We start from the raw sequence: 18,604 nt of genomic DNA, 5'->3' as shown, positions 1-18,604 counted from the left end.
TGCACTTTTCTTTCCCCACCCCCCCCCCCCCATATGTTTTGGCAGCAGCCACTCAGCTGCTCATTCAATTTTCTTTTACATCTGTTTTTTTAGAAACAGTTAGGTCATCACATAGTAGGCTTGCCATTTGCCTGCTGGGGGCAGGGGTTTCCCTGCTTTAGGGCCCCCCGATCTGCTGGCCTGGATCTGGCTGGCTGGGGGAATCTCGCCCCCAAAGTGCTGGGATCATGCCAACATGCCCAGCACGATGATGTCACTTGGAGGTGACATAATCGCACCGGGCATGTCACCAGGAGGATGCTCTAGCACTTGGCCAAAAAATTCTATGGTACCATAGTTTCTGGCTGAATGCTAGAATGCTGAATGCCCCTGGCGATGTGCCTAGTGCGATGACATCATTTCTGGGTGACATCATCATGGCACATGCGCTACACACATATGCCAGAAGATCCTGGAAGGGAAGCTCCACCCCCCCACACTGGCAGAAGGTAGGGACCTGGCAGCCCCACCACAGTCCATCAGTTTCACTACAGGATGGTTACTGAGACAAATAATCACAGAAGATCCTGGAAGGGAAGCTCCACCCCACCCCACCCCACCCCACTGGCAGAAGGTAGGGACCTGTCAGCCCTATCACATAGTCCATCAATTTCACTAGGATGGCACATAGTCCATCAATTTCACTATAGGATGGTTCCCGAGACAAATAATCTTAAACACTGAGGTACTTATTATATGCTTTGCTTCTCTTAGTAAGATTAGATGATAGACTGTATGATGGCCTCACTGTTTTTAAGATTTTTTTTAAAGGCAAACAACAGCTGACTAGGCCTGTGAACAGCAACAACTAGAGTAAGGAAATAAGATTTGTGAAGGTTTTAGGAAAAATTGCTCATGTTCTGGAATTCCCTTTCTCAAGCCAAAATTCACACCTGAAGAATATTCAGCACCTCACAACTCTTCTATCCTCTGACCCCTTTAGAATAATAATGGCAAATTTACAATATAAGTGAACTTTTTCAAAAACTTTGCCATATGAACCCAGAGAGCTCATATTCTGTTAACTTACCCACAGTGCTTCTGGGCTTACTAATTCAAGTTCTTGGTGTGTTACAAATTAATATGTACTTTGGAACATTATTCACTAATGCTTGTACAATTTATAATCATTTTGTTGAATGTAATTAACAGTTAGAACAGTGATATGTAGTGTTTGTAGCTTATCAATTAGTATTTATGTAATTATGAATAACTACAGAAATTATGTGTGCTCACATGGAGTCCACATATTTTACCAAAGTACAAGATAAAATTATGCGCTAAGAGACTACATAATATTGGTACATGAAGTAATAATTCAGTTGTCATTTAAATCAAACTTTCATAATTGCAGAGAAGCCAAAAATAACCAATAATATTGGTAAACAGTAGCAAGTACGTAAGATGTGTATGTGATAATCAATGCTGTCATAAGAACATAAGAACATAAGAGATGCCAATGTTGGATCAGGCCAAAGGCCCATCCAGTCCAACACTCTGTATCACACAGTGGCCAGAAATACCAGTGCCATCAGGAGGTCCACCAGTGGGGCCAGGACATTAGAAGCCCTCCCACTGTTGACCTCCCCCCAAGCACCAAGAAGACAGAGCATCCCTTGCCCCAGAGCCCCTATCTATACCTTGTCCATATGAAGTATATATAAAAGATCTTAACAATCGAGTTCTGAACATGGCTCCCCCTTGTGGATCAAAAGTCTGCAAGTAATGAGATCCAGGTCTATGTTTAAGCCAGTATGGTGTGCTGTGTTTAATTTCTTGATGAGCTCTAATTTAGTACTATGTGCAAAGGGAGCCAGCCTACATGAACTACAGAAGCTACACACAAAAATACTGCAGCGCTTATATAAGGAAACCATCTTGCTGACACTATCCTTAGTGGATATGCACTAAGGAAAGATGCCTTTGTCCACCTGAACACTTGAGCTCCATCATTAATACTGGTAGTTCTTTTTTATAGCCCTTATCCAGCTTTGCCCACTGATCACTTGTACAGCCTGCCAGCATGATGCTTTTGTACTTTAAACTGCCCATATTGCTGCATTTCATACCCAAAGATATACCACAGAGGTTGAACTTAGCAAGTAGCCCTCACCAACCATCAACAGTGGCTTTCTGAGCTTCCTCCAACAACATCCCCATGTCACCACCATCTACATTGTCCTCTCTTCCATGCTGTAACTGAGCAAAGTGGCTCGATGAGCAGCTCAATGATCCTGAACACCATCTCTACAACACCACATGTGAAGGACGAGTTCCTTCCTTTTGTAGATTCACTGAAAGTTATTCCCCCCTGCAAGTGCTGCAGTAGACCTCAGGGTGCTTATAGGACTTGCCTTATTTATGGTCATGTTCACTTCTATGCAATATTAAGATTTCCAACAATATTGAACTTACCTTTCTGTATTTGACAGGGATCTTAATCTCATTTGGAGGACCCTAAGCTTGTACTTTGGGCCTACAACATTCTTTGTAGAAAATGTCAAGGTAATTTTTGATATACTGTCAAAATCCATATAAAATCCAGCAAGGATCTTGGCTTGTCTATACTGGTGAAATACTGCTGCATCACTAAGGAAAAATCAAATAAATTGTTAGGTTGACACTGAACGGTCTGATTCCCTAAAGTATATCCAATATTAGCAGTGGGCAAATTTTTATGAAAGCTCATCCTGTTCTAGACTAGCAAAACATGTGCTGCAGCAATCTAAATGCAGCCCACAGTTATTTATTTTAGCCTGCAAGTAGTTATTTACTTAAATATTTTATGGCACCTTTCCACCCAGTTCATGGTCCCCAAGGCAGTTGACTGCATTTGGTTTGTCGAGCCACAAGTTGTTCATATCTATCCAATTTAAGAGTCTCTTCTCTGTCAGAAACAGGCAATTCTGAGACATTCCCCTAACCCTACCCCCACAGTACCATAGCAAAAGCAGCCAAAGGGGGGGGGGGACGGGACACATTGTGAAGACTTCACACCATTCTAATCCCTGTCTGGCCTTTTAGTCCTGTCAGAGATTCGGTGTCTAATGTAAGGTTTGAAGCACATGTTACTGCAGGAAATGTGTGTTCCTAAACTTATGTTTTTAAACATAAAATAAACGCTGGGAGGTAGGGGAGTGGAAGGAAGACATGGCCAGTGTTCCCTCTAAGCTGAGTTAGTGTGAGCCAGCTCACAGTTTTTTAGCCCCCGGCTCACACATTTTTGTTTTAGCTCAGAAAGGATGGCTTCAGAGCAAACTAATTTATGCAATAGCCAAATGGCTCGCTCACAACTTTAATGCCAGTAGCTCACAAAGTAGAACTTTTGCTCACAAGACTCTACCACTTAGAGGGATCATTGGACATGGCCCTTCGTTATTCCCACATCTGCTTATTTTACTATACAGATTCTCTTTGAGGCAGTTTTTCTTGTCAGTTAGAATTACTCCACCTTAAGAGTTTAGCTGGGGAAATAAATAGCTTAGAATAATTTAGGGGAGAAATGTTGAGTGGGAACAGGCTTAAGTGCTCCTACATAGGCCATGTTGATGGAAACCATTGGGGAGGCAGTTGGCACCAGTTTGAAAGTGAGGCATATGAGCCAGGCTTTGCTGGATACAGTGGTGAAGGACTATTTATCTGAGCCCTATGAGTTGTGTGCCACTGATCCACTGGACTACAGGGACAGGACACAGATGGTCTGGCTGGACCTCTCCCTTGTGGCTCTTAGGCTTTTCCCATCAGAGGAGATAGCAACCCTGTCAGCTTGAACTGCTCACATCTGCTCCCCTGGAGGGTTGAGCAGCTGATCTTCCTGACAGTCAACTTGCTGCTTTTCAGATGTCCTCTTGGATTCTGAGAGCTAGTGAGCTGAGCACGTGCTTGTGCCTGCATCTTCCATGCTGGACAGTTGGGGAAAAACACCCTTCCCTAAATTTAAAACTCAGAAGTAGAGAGAAACAGAAGGGAAGTAATCCAGTCTGGTTTGCACGATATAAAATCCACATTCCAAATTGAGTTGTAAAAGAACTAAAACAAAAAAACCCCAAAACTCCCTCAACTAAACCCTATTTGCACAGGAAGGATGTTAGTGTTGCTCAGCACCTCTTGTCACAATTCTATGCAGAAATAGTGCCAAAATATTGTTCTTGCCACTCTCATAAAGGAAAAACCCCACAAACATCAGTAGAACAAGACATGTTAGGAAAGTAGGTGACTATGTCAGTTAGAACCCAGAGAAGCAACTAAATAAAGTTAATGCATAAAGTTCATCCATAAAGTTGGTGTTATGCTTCTTTACAGCATAGGGAGGAAACAGGAGCATCAGTGATAAAGGGCTGCTGTAGATCCTGAGGCTCCTCCTGCAAGCCAGTGATAGTGTAGGCCGCAGACTGCAGAGAAAGAAACTCCCCTCCCTCTTATTTCCCAAGGCCCTTGGGGAAGTAATGTTAGTGTGTATGTGTGTTTCTGTGTCAGTTTCTTGCCAGGCCTGTCTGGCTGCTTTGATACTGGCTTGTCAGGTTGGTTTGGCTTAGTTTGACACTGGTCAATGGTTCTGCTGGGATTCTCTGGTTTGATGCTGGTTCTGTTTGCATGTGGAGGCTTTTGGGTAGTGATTGCTCTTGTGTGTTTTGCTATGAGCTTCTTTGCACCGAAGAAAGCATGGATCCCCACCCCCAGGAAACAATGGTGACAAGCAGGAAGGCTGAGGGCACTTTGTTCAGGCATCTGTAGAATCTGACCCCTTCATCCAATTGGCTTGAAACTTGGAGGTCTTTAATGGACAGGCAGGATAGGGTTCCCTGCAATATTGGTGTCAACCACTCCACTCCAGCCTCCTGGAAACAGGGAACAATGGACCCCCCCAAATATCAGCATTTCAAACAAACAAAAAACAGAACCAAAACTCCAAAATGGTATGAGGTGACCTGAATACTCCAAAATATTGATACGGAATCCAACCCAATATCTGAATCTGAAAAATACCAATTGCTTTTCAGGCATGCATCCCCACTTCACACTGGCAAATAAATCCCATCCGTCATCAATTTCAATAGCCTTTACTTCCATTGGGTTAATCATAGCCAAAAACTGAGTTGTCCAAAAGGAAAACAAATCAAGTAATGTAAGAAACTTGCCTATTTATTTTGGATTCTATAATATTTCCTGCTCTATCTTCTATTTGGATTCTTATAAAACCTCTCCTACTACTTTTGTTCCAGGCAATGATATCCACAAAGTAATGATACACTGGAAAACAAAAATGCAAAATTAACACACAAAACATAATTAGCTTACAGAATTCACTGCCAACAAAGGTGCAGTGATGGCTTTGAATAGGGATGAGGCACAGTCAATACATGCTTTATGAAACGCTATTAGCCATAACTGCTAAATGAAGCCTCCATCCTGAAAGGCAGTGTGCCTCTGAGCACATTGATTGGGGCAAAAGGGAGGGTTCCAGAAGGCTGCTGTCTTCACACCTTGCTTGTGGGCCTCCCAGGCACTGGGTTGGCCAGTGTGGGAAGCCAGATGCCTGACTACAGACAGTGACACATCTGTCCCTGGTTTGATGCGGTTGGGATGTTTTTCTGCTTCTCCACAGCATTGTGTTTTTTCCTGGCTTTTCTCCAATCGTTCCCCAAACCATTTACCTGTGAAGTTTTGGGAATAGTTGCAGCAAAGCCCAGAGGGCTGTCATGTGAGTAGGAAATTTTGGATTTTCCCAGTCCTGACTACGTAGCAGCCATTTTCCTTGCCCCTTTCCCCATGGTGGCCCATCCCTCCTGGCACAGAGAGGCTTTTGTAAAAAATCAGGAAATGAGAAGATGCGCCTTTCCCCTTATATCTGATTAATGCAAGGGCTAGAGACTTACTTAAAAATTAAGCCTGGGAACTGACAGATTGTTATTACAGTGATAAAATGATATTCATTTGACAATATTAAAAAAAAAAACCCTGGCAAAGCCCTGGTGGTGTGTAGACAGGAACTGGGGCAGAGAAACCAGCCATGTGGAAGAACTGTTGCTGCTGCTCTGTATCAGCAGCCACAGCAGCAGTGGGGAAACTATACAAATCTGCCCCCACATGGAAAATGCCTAGATGGACCTTTAATTTGATCCAGCAGGGCTCTTCTTGTGCCCGTGATAATCATGCCCATTGTGCAATGGAATGTTTACCTTGTATAAAACTGTGGCTTAACTTTAGTTCCCACATTGATGCTGTAATAGCACAATTTCTCTTCTAAGATAATGTAGGAGGGAACATCATGGAATTACAGTGGGGACATAAGATAGACAGAAACAAAATGGCCAATAACTTTCAGAGGCCACCAGAGCACCATTAACCTGCCAATGCCAGCACAATGTCATCATCATTATTTTAATTATGTACAGTAAGAACCCCGCAGCCCAAGAAATGGCAGATGAGTTCAAAGCAATGGGTGATAGCCAGTCCTACTCCCTACTTTTTGTCAGTTCAGTTAGGATTGGGGGGAGGGGGCTTTTTAATCCTAACCAAACTGACAATTTTCTGTTCTGCTGCCAAAAAAAAAGCAGTTATAATTATAACAGTAAGGTGATTTTCTGTCTATGTATGTTTCTGTCACAGAGAGACAAAGAAAGTGAGTCTGTATAAAATGCTGACTTATGGATACCAGGATAGTCTAATGTTCCTAGTCTTAGGATTTCATGATACTTGACAGTATTGATAGAATTATGCTTAAATTGTGATGTTTTATGTTTACTATGTAAAATACTCTGAATTTCTTTAAGGAGGAAAAGTGGTATATAAATCTTAAAATAAATCATAAAGTACACTGTTGGGTCATATGGACAACAAAGCCAGCACCAGTCCTGCTGCCTTCACCATTTGCCATGCTTCAGACAGACCACATGTCGCTTGTAAGGATGGGACACACTAAATGAGGTTATTCCCCAGCAGGGCGTGGTGGTTAGAGCGCCATACTAAGATTTCTCAGAACCAGGTTCAAATCTCCACTTTGCCATGGACACTCGCTGGGTTAATTAAATTAATTATTGTAAGACATTGTGTGTAAAATAGCTAGGAGATCCTAAGACTGTCTAGCAGCCAGAAGTTCTAGCTCTTTTTTTAGCAATATGCACCCCTAGGTGGTGAGCAAGACTTGTTTTTATGGCAAGAGACGTTTCAGAGATGGTTTGACATGGCCTGCCTCTGCGTAGCAGCCCTGTAATTTCTTGGAGGTCTCCCATCCAAATACTAGCTAAGGCTGACCCTGCTTAGCTTCTGAGATCTGGTGGGATCTGGCTAGCCTGGGCTATCCAGGTCAGGGTACCCTCAGGCCAGTTACACACACTCAGCCGAACCCACCTCACTGGGTAAGATAGAGAAGAGGAAAAGAGAAGATAAAATAGAGGAGGGACAAACAGTGTAAGCAAGCAGCTTTGGGTACCCATTGCAGAGAAAAATAAGTATAAATGAAGTAAATAAAATAAATAATTCTGAAATAAAAGTCACACACAGGTGTTATTTATCAATTTGAGAATGACAGTGACATATACCTTAGGTCACACATCTTATAATGAAAGGGTGTACAGCTTTAGCTGTCTTGCATTGTACTTCTTGAAATTAATCTTTTATTGATTATCCAATGCAAATCCAGTTCTTTCTCACTTTCTGATCCAGCTCATTTGTCATTTCCTACCAGATTGCCCAGGTAATTTCCTGTGTTTAGCATTTTTCCCTAACACATGGATCTTTTGAGCACAACAGATTTCATAAATGATACAGCAACAAAGAACCAAGTCTAATCAGGAGTGTGCCTTGTTATCTGGACAGTAAGAAGTATTTTATTCATAACGCTCCCATACAATGAAAACTAGAGAAAGTGTAAAAAGAATGGTTAATCACTTACTGCAGAAAGGCTCTTTGTCTGAAGTGTCAAAGTAAGCATTTGTCACAGGGGGGTTCTTTTCAATTAAATGGTTCTTCCATTTATCAGCATAATAACCTAAAAATTCCAATTGGAATATGTTCAACAAAAAATTAACACACATAGAAAAGATAAAATCCTAACGATGGGCTTTTGTTTTATAATGTTTGGGGAAATCAAACTGGCATCCAACCACAAAAACCCAGACAAGTTATGCATGCTAAATTCCAACACAGCTATTGTATTTATGACAGCAAGTAGTCTCCACCACTCCAGCAAAAAATTACGCATTTCTTTCGTTAGTCATTTTATTTTACTTGATTTATTAGACTCATAACAATATTCTTACGAGCTAGGCAAAAACCTGTTCAAAAGATGTATTGATGGGAAAACAGAAAGGAAGCCGTGACAATTGCACTTGGTTTTCTCCCTTGCAGAACTGGCTAGTTGTTCTTCCTTGCTTTATTTTCCTACCTAAGCATGTATACTAGAACATGCCCCATAATTCTCTGCAAGGTAAAAAAGCAGCATGCACAGTTTGATTAAATAAGATGAAACAGAATCCAGAATGTAAACTTTGGGATGCGTTCTGACTGTTCACACTCCTCAGCTTCTAACAGAGGCATAGAACTGCAGGGGAAGAGAATGACAACTGTGTAGAAATGATGAAAATATTATTTTCCTTGGTCAGACTCTCTAGTTTCATAACATGTCTCCGCCTGTCTGATGCAGGCTGAGAGCAGCCTCTCTCTGCAAAGCACAGAATGGGATGCCAGTGATCAAGCGGGTTTGACAATTCCATCATAAGGAAACATGGGATGTCTGGGCCGGTGCATGCCTCAACGAAGGGTGCACAGGATTGTCAGCCAATCAATAGCTCCATTAATAGGTTAGATTGAGAAACAGTGACTTTCTCAAGGCCACACCATGAAGATTTAGCTCACAGGAAGGTATGAAATTTATTTCAGACAGTTATGGAAGAGGCTGGCCACTTGGAAAGCGCTGCTCATTTCAGCAGGGCCTTCTGTGGTGCCACCCTAAAACCGACTGTACACAACCACTCTCTGTTTTGGCTCCACCTTACAGAATGGCCTGCCTAAAGAAATCAGGAAGGCTCCCAAGCTTCTGTCATAACAAAGCCTATGTATAACTGAATTGTTCAAGAGGGCATTTTATAAAGGTAACAGGGATATTATATAACAGTGGAAACCCGCAAGGACTTGCAGGAGAAGTCTTATTTCTCCTTCTCCCCACTATTTCTGGTGCCACCCTAAAACCGACTGTACACAACCACTCTCTGTTTTGGCTCCACCTTACAGAATGGCCTGCCTAAAGAAATCAGGAAGGCTCCCAAGCTTCTGTCATAACAAAGCCTATGTATAACTGAATTGTTCAAGAGGGCATTTTATAAAGGTAACAGGGATATTATATAACAGTGGAAACCCGCAAGGACTTGCAGGAGAAGTCTTATTTCTCCTTCTCCCCACTATTTCCCTTTCCTGAAAGCCCCCATAGCCTCTCCCCTTTTCCTGCTTCTTTCTGTCCTTCTAGGGTTGCCAATCTCCAGGTAGGGCCTTGAAATCTCCTGGAATCACAACACATCTCCCAGCTACAGAGATCAGTTCCCCCACTTTGGGTTGTCTGCTTCAGGTTGGGAAATTCCTGAGATTTAGGAGTGGAGCCTTGGAAGGGTAACATTTGGGAAAGGAAGCTATCCTAGTTCCATGTACTGCAAAAATTTCAAGTTTGTCTCTTAACAGAGATAATTATTTCTCTTTTCCCCTTCATTTCAGGTCCATTCGGTATATGATCAGTTTTACTATCCTAGTTCCATGTACTGCAAAAATTTAGATCAAGTTTGTCTCTTAACAGACAGAGATAGTTACTTCTCTTTTCCCCTTCATTTCTGGTCCATTCGATATGTGATCAGTTTTGTATATGTTTTTGTTGAATTAATTGAGTGCTCAGTTTGAATTATACCACTGAGGAAGGCCAGGTGCCAAAATGAGTTTGGTATTGGTTCTTGCATATGGAGGTAACATGTACTTTCAAACCTGTATGTACGTAAATGGACATTTGTCTTTATATTGGGATTAGGTACTTCTACCCTGAACCACAAGATTGTTGTTTTTAAATGACATTTTAGCATTTCTGAATGTATTATTAAATTATATACAATATTTTGTGCATTTCCCTCCATGAGTTGTTATATTATACTTTCTTTTTCTTTATTCCAGTCTTTTTGGTTACCTTTCTCATGCAGAGTATGAGCTTTCATGTGCACGCAGACTTCCTCAGATACACTGAAATGGAAGTTTCATATATATAACTTCCATTTCAATGTATTGGAAGAAGTGTGCGTGCACATGAAAGCTCATACCTTGAATAAACCTTTGTTGGCCTTAAAGATGTCACTGGACTCTAACTTTGTTCTGTTGCTTCAGACCAACATGGCTGCCCACCTGGATCTTTCTCATGCAGGGTTGTGTTTTTCTTCCATTTTTTGCTTGTACTCAACCCTATCCTCAGGCTAGGAATCCTCCCTCAAGGGCCAAAACAGGCCTGGAAAGGGCACTGCCTCCTCACTCTGCCATTTTACTCACAAAAATCCAGCCTGGAATACCGTGGTTGCCTAGCAACAGGCATTGAGAGACTCTGTTGCTTAAAGCTACAGGTGCTCTTTTTATCATTTTTGGGTTTTTTAAACTCCCAATTTTTTATTTTTTATTTCAGGTTTGCAGAAGGATCTGTCTTGCCTGTTCAGAGCTCTAGTCACTGGATTTACGTATCCAAAGATATGGCTGACTTGGCTATTAGAATACAAAATGGAATTGTTCAGAATGGCATTTTTATAAAGGGAATGGAACTCTGAGCTATACCACTGCGTTCAACATGTATTATCTGTTTGCAGTATGTATTCTCCTGCTCTTCCTGCATTATTTGCTACTAATAACACCATTTTCTGTGCTAACGTAGACTAGGACATCTGATAAACAATGCAATAAGATTACAGCAATGTGAAACAAACTATAAAGTATCATGTCTAATAGTTGCTGTAGATTTTCTGGGTTGTGTGGCCGTGGTCTTGGCATTGTAGAACGTGACGTTTTGCCAGTAACTGTGACTGGCATCCTCAGAGGTATAACACAGACAGATGGAGTACTTTCTGTGTCTAATACATTATAGTTTGTTTCACATTGCTGTAATCCTAATCTTATTGCATTGTTTATCAGATGTCCTATCCTACTGATTGCATCGATACACCCTGCCTTATCTGCTATGAGACTCTGTGAGAAGGTGGACTATAAATAAAGGAAATAAATACTGTAACATAGGATATTAATATCCTCATCAAAATGTTTTGCATTACTGAGCTATCTTTCTTCATTACAAACATGTACATTTCATGCAGTTTTTCCTGCTAATCTGCGGGGTTCAGTATTAAAACATTTGATATGTCAGCTATGTTCAAGGAGCTGCTTTTGATAATTTTCTTTAAATAAGGCTACCTTTTAAAACATTTTCCTTACAGAATTCTAATTCTTTTAGCCACCTGTTTGTTTGTTTTAATCCCAAAGGGGACAAACTGTCTTCACATTTTCTGAGTTTTTATTGGTTGTCCTTGTCAGTCACAGGCGACAATAGACAGAGTATTCTATTGCTATCTATAATTGACGTGATAAAGATCATAGATTACCATCCAACTATAAAAGGCAAACTGTGCACATGCACAAACAGCATTGGATTAGGGCAACGTGGGGAAGCAAGATTTAATCAATCCCTTTAATTCTGTCCTGAAAAGTTAAGTATAAAGAACTTCTACAAAATACAGATGGTTCATTTGCCCACCCAGCCCCTGAAGGAAAGAAAACCCCCAACATTTTTAAAACCAATTTGCATAAGTTAATGTCAGATCAATGCATTTCTCAGGGCAGGGTGAAGACACTGTGGTTACCTCTTCAAACTGAATGAATGTTGAAATTCCTGGTTCCATGGCATTTACTTTTAATTAGTAAAATATTTTCAGTCAAGCTACGTAATCAGTAAAACCAAAAACTAATTATGCATTCTCCATGTGTCAAGGACAGGGGTCTTCAGTGCTTGCTCAATTTATATTAATTCTAATAAACTAAATCAGTTTTTATTAATTGGCTTAAAGGCTATCTGGTTGAAGTTTCAGTGTGTGCTCATAACACTTTTTTCATGGTTGGATTAGATTTATTGCAGTACTAAGACTATACAGAATTTTTTTTAATTATTAATCAAAATGTTAGTGGAAGAGATAAAGTTTTATTCAGTCCAGCAAGAGATCAAGTTTTTGCATTACTTGCCCGATACTTCACAATTCAAAACTGGCATCAATATTGACTGCTTACTCATTTCACATTTTGGCAAAGTGGCACCTTCCCACTCCCAGTTACTGATTGCACCACATGCTGATTGCACCACCAGGCTAATTTGTGAGAATTTATGGGAGGATTAATGCAAGGGTGTGGATGCAGTTAAATGTATGGAGAACTGGCCTCAGGGCATGAACTAATCATAAAGTTTTGACAGCATTATGGTTCTATGATCTCAAACATCTTGCATGACTAAATGAAGTTATGTTAAACTCAGATATAATTTGATCTAGCCCATCTGTCCTGTGACCTCAAAACAAATACTGTTGGGATAATAATGAGATATGGTACTGAATTTGAAGCACCATGACCAGAGTTGTGTTCATGGACAAAAGCTTTCCTGTCTCACCCTTCTCATTGCAGGCCATTGTGCTGCCCTGAAAAGTGGCTCCCGATGATGGAGGGCGGGGTTCCACTGGAGAGGTGTACAGCGTGGAAGCTACAACTGCTGCAGATCACTACTGGCACAGATCATTACTTGCAGAGATCACTACTCTTGTGTAAGCAAAAGTACTTTCTGTTTGCCTTAGGCACAGCTGGATCCAAACCAATGTTGTTTGAAGATAAACAATAATTATGTAGGGAGTTGCTTTCCGCAAGTATTACTTTGCTTTCTACAAGGAAGAGTTTTTGATTGTTTAAATCCTACAAGCTTTTCTGTGGTGAAAGAAGAACACTCCTTTTCTGTCACTGAAAATTTTATGTCTAGAACTGTGAGACTCACACAGACAAAAATCATGCAGAATGGGGACTGCAGTGAGGAGGGAAGCCAGGAGAGATGGAGCTAAAAATCTGTTTTATAATAAAGAGTTATTTTATGATAAAGGAGTTACAATACCATCTGGGCTGTCCTAAGGTGAGTTGCACCCTTTTAAACCCATTGACTTGAATGTACTTAAAAAGGATGTAGTTGTGCTCAAGATTGCACTGCAACCTATCTAGAACAATATATGTGGCACTTGAAATGTATCTGTTCACGGGTTAACTGTTGTGAAACCATAAATACTATGTTCTTTCCAGAGTGTTAGATTAGGATCTGGAGATCTGGGTTCATAATCCCCACTTGCCATAAAACTCACTGGATAATCTTGGGTCAGTCACCCTCTCAACCTACTCTACCTCACAGACTTGTTGTGAGGATATAATGAAGGAGGGGAAGCACTCACTGGAGGAAGAGCACAGTAAAAATGTATGAAAAGTAATAAGATATTACGTCATCCTTACCCAATGCTGGACATGGAAGGGGTTTAAAAGCTTCACAGCTTGTACACTCTCCATTTCTATAACCCACATATGAGTCACAAGGAAACGCAGTTATGTTACACTTCTGTTCCAAAGATGACATGAACAAAAAAACAGATCTCTGATGGTCACATTTGAAATACTGAGATCCTTAGAGTAAAAAAGGGGGGGAAAGCAGTAAGCATGTAATAGTGTGTTAGTTTTCCTAAGAGTAATACTAATCTTAACAGAACAAGAAAATAGCCACATTTCAAGGTAGGCATATGTTTTCATGTTATGGAAATATAATGTGGGGTTACAAGCTTTATGACCAAGAATGCAGTGCAGGAAATTTAGTGGCGGGGTAGTGAGTAGGGATGTGCATTTAGTTTGTCCGAACCGAATGCACCCCCGAAAATGGACCATTCGGATCCCTTTCGCGCTGCTGCAGGCCGATTCAGATTCTCTGATTTGAACTGGCTTGCTGCCGAATTGCCGCCGAATTTCAGTGGCAGTTCGGCCCCATTATATCCTATGGGCCATTGAAGTCAATGGTGAAAACATAGGGTATATTCTGGGGGCTGGAGGGGAGGGGGTTTGAGGGAGAGGCTCCAAACTGGCAGGGTAGCTGCTGGAGCCTCTTCCCAAGATACCAACCAAGTTTGAAGAACACTGGACTAGGGGGTCCAATTCTACGGGCCCCCAAACAGCTTGCCCTATCCCCTCCATTGTTCTCTATCATGGGGGAAAAGTAACTTTTTTCCCACCATAGAGAACAATGGAGGGGATAGGGGCAACCTGTTTGAGAGCCCGTAGAATTGGACCCCCTGGTCCAATGCTCTTCAAACTTGGTTGGTATCTTGGGGAGAGGCTCCAGCAGCTACCCTGTGAGTTTGGAGTCTCTCCCTCAAGCCCCCTCCCCTCCAGCCCCCAGAATATACCCTATGTTTTCACCATTGACTTCAATGGCCCATAGGATATAATGGGGCTGAAATTGACATTTGGCTGGCTGAAAGACTCCCGAATCGGCTTGTACTGCCAGCTGAAATTGATTCTGCCCGATTCAGCCGAATCCGAATGGGCCGATTTTTTTTTTGCACACCCCTAGTGGTGAGTATAACACCTGCTCATTTTTTAAAATGCCAAATCAGCCTCCTACTGGGGACTATGGCAAAAGATACTTCTCTGACAATCAGTTGCACATTTTTGGTAGACTTATATCACAGAACAGAAAGCTTACACTGAAATCATTTTGCACAGCCTCTGTTTCTACTGTAAGTCTCATCCCCACTTCCATTTCTTCTCACCTTTCATTTGAGACAATCAATCCACCTTTATTGGCATAACATACAGAGCATACAACTCAATTTGCAAAGAATACTGAACATCTTCCTAAAACTTCATACAAAATTTTTGCAACAGTTTCAATTATTACATGGTTCTGGGTTGTCAACAAAAAGTAAATCTTACCTTGATCAGGTTTATCTGAATACTTTCTCAACCAAGGCTCAATGAATATAAAGCACAAGTCCAAATAAAAAGTGCATGAGAGAAACATGTGTTCTAGAATTTCAATCTCCCATTCAGTCCAAGTGCACAATCTGTTGTTGAATGTTTGGTGGCAAGTATCAGCATTCCCAAAAGAACAGACAGTGAATTGGATGGATCTAATGAATTGTGAACAGAACAAGTTCATAGAATGGTTCTCTCCACTCTTTTTTTTTGTAACCCCTCCCCAAAAAAACCTGCTCCTCCAGATCAGATTACGTTAGGAACAGAATAAGATGCAGTACATGGAGGAAAAGGAATTGGCAAAAGTCACCCCTTCTCCTCTTGCATGACCTCTTTCATGATTCTTGCCCTTCTTGCTGCAGTCCCCGATGCCACATCCTACTCTGCTCTCAGGGGACCTTCAACAGCAGCTGGGGGAGGCAAAGGAAACTGTGAGGAAAGGGGGAGAGATCCATTATTGGAGCTTGTTCCATTCATAGTTCATTGGCTCTAGTCCACTATTATTGGGAAATGCAGAGACTTTTCCCCAGTGACATCTGAAGGTTATATGCTGATAGCTATGAAGACTGCATGGCCTGTGCAAGTCCTGTGATCTTGCCTTTGTTAAAACCCTGAACATGTTAATAGTGAGAACTTCTGATTCCAAAAGTAACTGCAGTGTGTAAGTTCATCCAATTAGAACTGTCAAACAGAATTAACTGTAACTATGCCTGGTTCAGGAAAGCCAGTCTATATATTATAATTTTTGCACTGCATAAGATACGAAGCCTGGTTTCCGGCCTGGTTATGGAACTGAAACAGCATTGGTCACCCTATGACCTGCACTGGGGGATAGACAGAGGGTATCTGAATCCTAGACTTCTCAATGGCTTTCAACACCATCTTATCATAGTATTCTTCTGGGACCACATTTCTGGATTGGGAGGCACTGTTTTGCAGTGGTTCTGGTCCTACCTGGAGGGTAGATTTCAGAACATGGTGCTAGAGGACTGCTGTTCAGCCCCTTGGCCTTTGGGGTCCCACAAGGCACCATCTTGTGCTCTATGCTTTTGCACATGTACATGAAACTTTTCGGTGAACTTATCTGGAGATTTGGGGTGGGTTGTCACCAATATGTGGATGACATTCAGCTCCACCTCACACTTCCATCCAATCCCAGGGAGGCTGTAGAAACTATGAACTTGCTTAGAGGCCATTTTGGAGTGGATGTGGGCTAATAAAGTGAAACTTAATCCCAATAAAATGAAGTGCAATGCAGAAGGTCTGCCCTGGGACTGCTGGTATCACCTGTTCTGGATGGGGCTGCACTCCCCTTGAATGAATAGGTCCATCATTTGAGAGTCCACTTGGGCCCAGGCCTACTGCTGGATAAGCAGGTGGCAACTATGGCTAGGTCATAGATAACATATCACACCAGTCTTTGTCCATCTACACTGACTCTCAATATGTTTCTGGGCACAATTCAAGGAATTGGTGTTAACCTTTAAAGCCTCGTTGCTTTGAATCAGAATGCCCGAAGGACCATTGTTTCATTACAAACCTACCCAGTAGTTATGGTCATCTTTTGAGTCCCTACTTTGGGTTCCCCCTGCCTTCTGGAATTAGGTGGGTGGCAACCCAGGAGACAGCATTCTTGGATGTGAAACCAACACTCTGTAACTCTCTCCCCAAAGATACCATTGGGATTTTTTGTTTTTCATTCTCTTAAAATGTGTTTTTATTACATATATTTTTAATCTGTTAACTGCCTTGGTGGGCCATTGGTAGCACCGTAGTGTTTAAAGCACTTCATATGCACTATTTCTGCAATACTCACAGCACAGAATTTGTTGGGACCCTTGCACCAGGAGCAAATTTATCTTCAACAGCATTCAGAAAAGTTATGAGACACTGAAATATTTTTAGTGAATTATCCCAGAAATGAAACATTTTATGTACTCCACATTACTGAATATTTTCACTGTTCAGTTACAAAAAGGCACCAGGTTAAATTCTACAGCATAGAAAAGACCATGAAGTCCTCCTATAAACATTTCCCATTGGCTGTGTATTCCCTTTATAAAATGAAACAAGACTGCAACCACAGTTGCAGTGTAATCCTAACAGAGTTACAGTCTTCTAAATCCAGTGAAGTCAATGGGTAGAAGGGTGTAATTCTGCTTAGGATCACACTGCTTGAAGTAGAAGTAGCACCTCAAAATGAACAGGTTAAGCACCTGCTTCCTGCACTGGCATTTCTATCTACTCCTTAAATGAAAATATGAGAACATTTAATTATTCGTTCAGCTGTGAATCCTGGTTAGGACCTTTCCTGATATTATTTTTAACCATAATTAATTTCTCCATATTTACCTCCAAGTATTGTCTGTGGACATCCTGGTTGATCTGTTCCTCCATTTGGGTAGAAGTCAATATTTCCCAAAGGCTTCCTGTAACCCAAAGCTAACAAAAACTCAACACACAATGAAGTAGAACATAAAAGGGATTTCAGAACAAATGAATCAACACTTAGCAAACACTAAGAATATTAATTTAAACATCACAAAGTGTTCCTTGTTTACACATTTGACAGAATGTAAAGAATAAAAGGAGCCCTGGTCTCAGTGGCTCAGGCTAGCCGAATCTCATCAAAAATAGGAAGTTGAGCAGTATCAGCCCTGGTTAGTGCTTGGATGGGAGGCCACCAAGGAGGTCTAGGGAGGCAGGCAATGGCAACCCACCTCTGTTCATCGCTAACCTTGAAAACCCCATGGAATTGTCATAAATTGGCTGAGACCTGGCAACACTTTCCATCACCCCCCCCCCCAAAAAAGAGAAGATTGATCATTCATATTCACTAAGGAAATAACAACAAGCAATGGACCCATATTACAACAATATCTTAATTAATGGATAAACTGGAATAAACTGAAAAAGGCAGTTTATCTGAAACTGAAAGCCCCACATTCTCAGTCATATTGGGGCTAAGATACTGTGTGAAGAAACTGGAAATAATTTCATGCTAAATCCAAAAATGATAATGCTACCATGGAGCCACAACATATTATGGATGGTGAAGATATGCCATGTTTTCCCAAAAATGGTCTTTTTCAGTGGCAAAGACAGTCTTCCCAAATGTTAGCCAGGTCAAAACCAAGGACATTCTAACATTTTTCTCTGAACTTAATCATTAGAAATTGTTTTATTTTTTTAAAAACACAATCATTATTTTTTTTTGAAAGGAGTATTTTGGATTTTCTCTGAACACCACTGTGGGCTCGCACAGAACTCCAATTGATATCACTGGCCATGCACCAAGGAATAATGAGCCTGATTATACTTGTACAAGAGGCGGGACCCACGATACTCATGGAGGGGGGAGTATTTCCTACAGCTCCCAGCCTGCAGAAGCAGCATCAGGTGAGCCCATCCTTCTGCCTCCCTCTACCCCCAGTGGTGACGGTGAGAAATCACTGGAGCAACAGAGAAGCTGCAAAAACTAAGCGGATATGACAGCAGTTCAGCCTCTGCCTGGACCCGC

The 18,604-nt window shown here is 41.4% G+C and overlaps 1 protein-coding gene across 1 annotated transcript in view; it reads right to left on the bottom strand.

Annotated features, from left to right (window-relative positions):
• LIPI (lipase, member I) overlaps positions 1-18,604 on the bottom strand; it is a 37,361-nt gene that overhangs the window by 1,045 nt on the left and 17,712 nt on the right. The window contains exons 5-9 of the mRNA XM_015424284.1: positions 17,437-17,526; positions 13,576-13,743; positions 7,934-8,029; positions 5,178-5,289; positions 2,455-2,628 (exon numbers count right to left, since the gene is read on the bottom strand). Coding sequence (XP_015279770.1) covers positions 2,455-2,628; positions 5,178-5,289; positions 7,934-8,029; positions 13,576-13,743; positions 17,437-17,526 — 640 coding nt within the window. The remainder of the gene's footprint in view (positions 1-2,454; positions 2,629-5,177; positions 5,290-7,933; positions 8,030-13,575; positions 13,744-17,436; positions 17,527-18,604) is intronic.

This window comes from Gekko japonicus, unplaced genomic scaffold, assembly GCF_001447785.1.
Source record: "Gekko japonicus isolate JY-2015 unplaced genomic scaffold, Gekko_japonicus_V1.1 scaffold2294, whole genome shotgun sequence".
In the NCBI taxonomy this organism is placed as follows: domain Eukaryota; kingdom Metazoa; phylum Chordata; class Lepidosauria; order Squamata; family Gekkonidae; genus Gekko; species Gekko japonicus.
The sequence above is the reverse complement of the archived record's forward strand: the minus strand, read 5'-3'. Positions and strand labels throughout refer to the sequence as shown.